Genomic DNA, 5,760 nt, shown 5'->3' on the forward strand with positions numbered 1-5,760 from the left:
ATCAAATGGCATTACCATAACAAAGCTCTTGACATCCCTGTCCACTCCTTTATGTTAACAACGTTTCTTATCTTACTTCTCCATGTACAAAATATCTGCCAGGGAGCACTGCTCTGAGTGGCTAAAGTACATAAAAAGATCCTTGTGAGCTGGAAAGACTCTCCTAAAATCACCTGTTACGATCAAGTATAGAGTACCATTTTCTACTCAAGTTCACAGGTATTCATTCTGTAGTCCCTGGGGCCACAATGGCACAAGAACCCACACCCAGCCAAGAAGCTCAGGGATAATACACTCACTGTCAGACTGTTGGAAATAGGTGTAACTGTAGAGATCCTTCAGACCAAACCCTCACTTTGCTAATGAGAAATCTGAGACTCGGAGAAAGGAGAATCGCCCAAGGTAACAGAGCTAATAGGAAACAGAGGCAGAAGTAGAAAGTAGATCGCCATCTCTCACTCCAGTGCTCATTCTGCCATATCCTGTACAAAGGTGAGGACAGAGATGAGCCTGTCCTTCCATGTTCTTCTGCAGAGTGGTACCACATGCCCTCCTTGTCCTCAGCATAAATCTGTTTGAGTTGGGTGAAGAAGTTACTGATGTTTTCCTGGGGCTGATTTTGATAATGTAACCCAGACTCTCAAAGAGTAGAAGGTGGTTGTTTGTCGGGTGCTGTTGCATCAATTCTGATTCATAGCGACCTCAGGTGACAGAGTAGAACTGCCCTGTAGGGTTTCTAGGCTGTAATCTTTATGGAAGAAGATCACCGGGTTTTCTCCTGTAGAGTGTTGGGTGAGTTCCATCTGACAAACTTTCAGTTAACCATTGCTCCATCAGCATTCTGGGGGAGAAGGTAAAGGGGTAGAAGAGTGGGATAGAAGGGAAGGACTTTGGGCATTTCCAGTTCTCACATGGATAAAAATCTTGGCAATCAGTCAAGCAAGAATAAAAACACAATTTCCAAGCAGATAGTCTCCTGGTAAGGTTCCTCTCAAGATTCTCAGAGGACAAGATGGCTATGATATAGAAGAAAAGATGCCCTGAAGGATGTTTAATAGAAGACAGAATGAACACTGACTGATACTTGCTAAAACCTTGAAAACATTATGCTACGTGAAAGAAGCCAGAAACAAAGGCCACATATTATATGATTCCATTGATATGAAATGTCCAGAATAGGCAAATCCAAAGATACGGTAAGTAGATTAATGGGTGGGAGCTCTGGTAGCATAGTGGCTAAGACACTTGCCTGCTAACCAGAGGGCTGGCGGTTTAAACCCACCAGCCACTCCTCGGAAGGAAGATTGGGCAATCCTACTTCCGTAGTGATAACTGCCTCAGAAACCCAAGGAGGGGTCGCTATGAGTCGGGTTTGACTCGAAGGCACATAACAACAACAACAGGGGCTGGAGGTAGGTAGGAGCTCTGGTAGCATAGTGCCTAAGGCACTTGACTGCTAACCAGAAAGCTGGCAGTTCAAACCCACCAGCCACTCCTTGGAAGGAAGGTTGGGCAATCTACTTCCATCGGGTTACCGCCTCAGAAACCCAAAGAGGGGTCACTATGAGTCGGGGCCTACTCGATGGCACATAACAACAACAACAGGGGCTGGTGGCAGCAGGGATGACTGCTAATGGGTAAAAACTGTCTTTTTAGAGTGATACAAATGTTCTGGTATTAGTGTGGATGCTTGCACAACTTTGTGAATATCCTAGAAACCAATGAATTTTACATTTGAAAAGGTGAGTTTCATAGTATGTGAATTATATCTTGATTTTTTAAAAAAAGAACAAAATAATTACCAAATAGAATTATAAACATATTGTACAGAAAGAGTTACAAGAGATTGGTAAGAGGCCTCTCACATTTACTGATCACCTAGTATATCCCCATGACTAGTCTCTGGAGAACATCATGCTTGGTAAAGTAGAGGGCCAGGAAAAGAAGAGGAAGACCTTCAGTGGCATAGATTGACCCAGTGACTGCAGTATGGGCTCAAACACAGCAGCAATTGTGGGAATGGTGCAGGACTGGGCAGTGTTTCATTCTCTTATACGTAGGGTTGCTGTGGGTCAGAACCCACTCAACAGCACCTAACAACAACACTATGTCCCAGACAGTCAGATATTTTATATTCATTTTCTCATTTAGGCCACACAACTACCCTGAATGGAAGATATATTTTCTTCATTTCACAGATTTAGAAAGTAAGGCTTATAGTGCCACAGTCAGAATTAAGATTCAGGTCTGTCTGCCTGTTTTCAGACCTCCTTTCCACTATGGCATGAGGCTTTACATTAGCTTCTTGAAAAAGGAGCCTTATGCTTGTTAGTAAGAGCTCTGGTAGCATAGTGTCTATGGCACTTGACTGCTAACCAGAAGGCTGGCAGTTCAAACCCACCAGCCACTCCTCAGAAGGAAGGTTGGGCAGTCTACTTCCATAGTGACACCACCTTGGAAACCCAAGGAGGGGTCGCTATGAGTCAGGTCCCACTCGAAGGCACGTAACAACAAAAACAACAGCATGCTTGTTGGTGTTCTCCCACATTGTTATGTTGCACAGTGGTGGACATGCTCAAGCAACACTGTTTGATTATCAATTTTCACATCTGCAGATGACTCCTGGAGAGCTAGCCCTTGCCAGTGGCAACTATACCCCAGTTACCCAGTTCATCTTGCTGGGCTTCTCCAGTTACCCAGATCTACAGGAGCTTCTCTTTGGAGTATTCCTGCTCATCTATGCCGTGACAGTGGTGGGCAACCTAGGGATGATGGCCCTTATCTTTACAGACTCCCGTCTCCATAGTCCCATGTATTTCTTCCTCAGTGTCCTCTCTTTTCTTGATATTTGTTACTCCTCTGTGGTCACACCCAAACTGTTGGCCAACTTTCTGGCCTCTGACAAGTCCATCTCTTTTGAGAGCTGTGTGACCCAACTGACCTTCTTTGTGTTACATGTGACCACTGAGAGCTTCCTTCTGGCCTCCATGGCCTATGACCGCTTCATGGCCATTTGCCGACCCCTCCATTATGGTTCAGTCATGACCAAAGGGACTTGTATCCAGCTGGTGGCTGCTTCCTATGCTTTTGGTGGAGCCAACTCTGCTATCCAGACTGGGAATGTCTTTGCCCTGCCTTTCTGTGGGCCCAACCAGGTAACACACTACTTCTGTGACATCCCACCCCTTCTGCGCCTAGCTTGTGCCAACACAGCCACAGCAAGAGTCGTCCTCTATATCTTCTCTGCATTGGTTACCCTGCTGCCTGCCGCAATCATCCTCACCTCCTACAGCTTGGTCTTGGTGACGATTGGGAGGATTCGCTCCGCGGCTGGGCGAGAGAAAGCCCTCTCCACATGTGCCTCCCATTTCCTGGCCATTGCCATTTTCTATGGCACCGTGGTTTTCACCTATGTCCAGCCCCATGGATCCACTAATGATACCAATAGCCAAGTAGTATCTGTCTTCTACACTATCATAATTCCCATGCTCAACCCCTTCATCTATAGCCTCCGCAACAAGGAGGTGAAGGATGCCCTGCAGAGGAAGCTCCAGATCAACATCTTCCCCTTCTGAGCCCTGCAAGGTGGGTGTAGGAATGACGAAGTCATAGCATCTTCCCAAACACATTATGGATTGACCTCACCAAGAGAGCAGCCCTGGTATTGGAGGAAATGGAAGCAGTAAGGGAGAAAAAGCAAATACCATACCTTGTACAGAGCATTACAGTGTCTAAACACCTTCTTATCCATTATCATATTGAATCCTCACCATCACATTGTGAAGAAGTCATTGTTACAATGATCCCCATTTTACTCAGTAAAAATAAGTTAATGACCTAAGGTCATACAATTAGAGAGTGAATGAGTATTCAACATCCAGGCTGCCACATCAAGACCAAGGACATTTCAATTCCACCACAGCCAAAGTCTTTATTAGCCTCTGTATTAAGACTTTATTAGCAGTTCATCATAATCTCCAAAAAAATATTGGCCAAGGAGCAGCATAATTATTTCTGGGTTGTTGGTTTTTTGTTTTTTTGTTTTTTTTTTTTTGCTATTGATTTACTGATAGAGAGGTGGTTGAGCTCTTTCTTTCTCTTCCAAGAAGAAAGAGGACCAAGGTAGAGATGCCCTCATCTCTTATTGCTGCTGCATTTTGCTGAACTGTCCCATTAAAATCAATAGAGACCCAAAATCACATTGATTAAAGGAAGGGTTGCACAGCCAATTATTGCAGTTGCTGTGGATAAGTTGTACACCTGTAGAAAGTTGAACTGACAAGAGTTGTGTGATAGATATACTAACAACAATGACCAAAAAAAAAGAGTAGTTGTTGAGACTGCTTATGTACAACCAAACACCTCATGGAATTTCATTTCTTGGTTTGGAAGTTTAAGGTCATGGTTTCATGCGGCATCCCAGTTAATTGGTCTAGTAACATGTTTAGTGCCTCTTTTCTACCTTCCAGTTCATTGTGTATTGCCTGAGGCCTTAAAAGCTTGCAAATGGCCATCCAAGGCACAATTTGTCCATATTCATCTGGAGCAACAGAATAGAAGAATATGGAATGTGTGGCTTATTGCCTCCATCAACAACTGCCTCCTTTGCCATGAGACCAGAAGAACTGGATGGTTCCTGGCTACCATTACTGAACATTTTAGATCAAAGATTCCACAGAAGAATCCTGATCAAAGAGGGGGAATTACAGAACAGAATTTCAAGTCTTCACAGACTCTAGACTTTCTGGAACCATGGAGGGTGGATGAACCCTGAAATTATTGCCCTTAGATAGTATTTCAACCTTAACCAAAAAATATCCCCAGAAGTCATCTTAAAATTGAACAGTGGTTTAGCTTAATGAGTAAAAAATATCTGCCTTGAGCATAACACTTTTAAGAACGGGAGCTCTGGTAGCATAGTGCCTAAGGCATTTGACTGCTAATCAGAAGGCTGGCAGTTCAAACCCACCAGCCACTCCTCAGAGGAAGGTTGGGCAATCTACTTCTGTAGTGACACCACCTCAGAAACCCAAGGAAGGGTCGCTATGAGTCGGATCCGACTCGACCGCAGTAAGTTTGGTTTTGGTTAAATGAGATCAAATTGACAATAGCAACTCAAAAGATTAGAAGGAATCCTAGGGGGCAGTGAGTTTATGTTAATGAGAAAGGAATAACTCAGAAAAGAAGGGTAAGAATGGCTCCACAACTCAAAGAATGCCATCATATCATTAAATTATATATATGTTGTTGTTGTGTTGTTGTTATGTGCCATCGAGTCGGCCCCGACTCATAGCGACTCCTCCTTGGGTTTCTAAGCCAGTATCACTACGGAAGGAGATTGCCCCATCTTCTTTTAGAAACTGATAAATTGATGTGTGTTTTTGCTGTGTACATTCTCAAGAACAAAAACGAAATAAATAAAATTTAGGGAAAAATAAACAAGAGATACCATTTCTTGTACCTCTTTCATCCAGCCAGATGTATGTACATGTCTTATAATCATCAAGGACACATGTGTTTGTGTATATTATGTGTATATGGTTACAGCACTGTATAAGATACTGTAAACTGGGAGACTTATTCAAAAAAACTTTTGCGTATTTGGCCTACATATGTTTAAATATACATGTAGCATGGTGGATATATGTGTTGGAAAATCACACAAATGAAGAAAATAAACTTGAAGACCCAATTCAGGGTTGAACATTGGAACTGGAAAGCATCCTCTGAAACTAATGCAACTAATCTAAGCTGAGTTGG

General features: G+C 43.2%; 1 protein-coding gene across 1 annotated transcript; it reads left to right on the forward strand.

The window, feature by feature from the left end:
- The first annotated feature begins 2,615 nt into the window (after positions 1–2,615).
- LOC103208222 (olfactory receptor 1052-like) lies at positions 2,616–3,575 on the forward strand. The gene has a single exon (XM_007953898.1). It carries the CDS (start codon positions 2,616–2,618, stop codon positions 3,573–3,575), a length of 960 nt encoding a protein of 319 aa, XP_007952089.1.
- The last annotated feature ends 2,185 nt before the right edge of the window (positions 3,576–5,760 follow it).

This window comes from Orycteropus afer, unplaced genomic scaffold (genome assembly GCF_000298275.1).
Source record: "Orycteropus afer afer isolate SDZICR_OR568_19922 unplaced genomic scaffold, OryAfe1.0 scaffold00419, whole genome shotgun sequence".
Lineage (NCBI taxonomy): Eukaryota > Metazoa > Chordata > Mammalia > Tubulidentata > Orycteropodidae > Orycteropus > Orycteropus afer.

Excerpts from the sequence above, each read along its gene's own strand:
- LOC103208222 (XM_007953898.1), top strand. The coding sequence starts at position 2,616 with ATGACTCCTGGAGAGCTAGCCCTTGCCAGTGGCAACTATACCCCAGTT.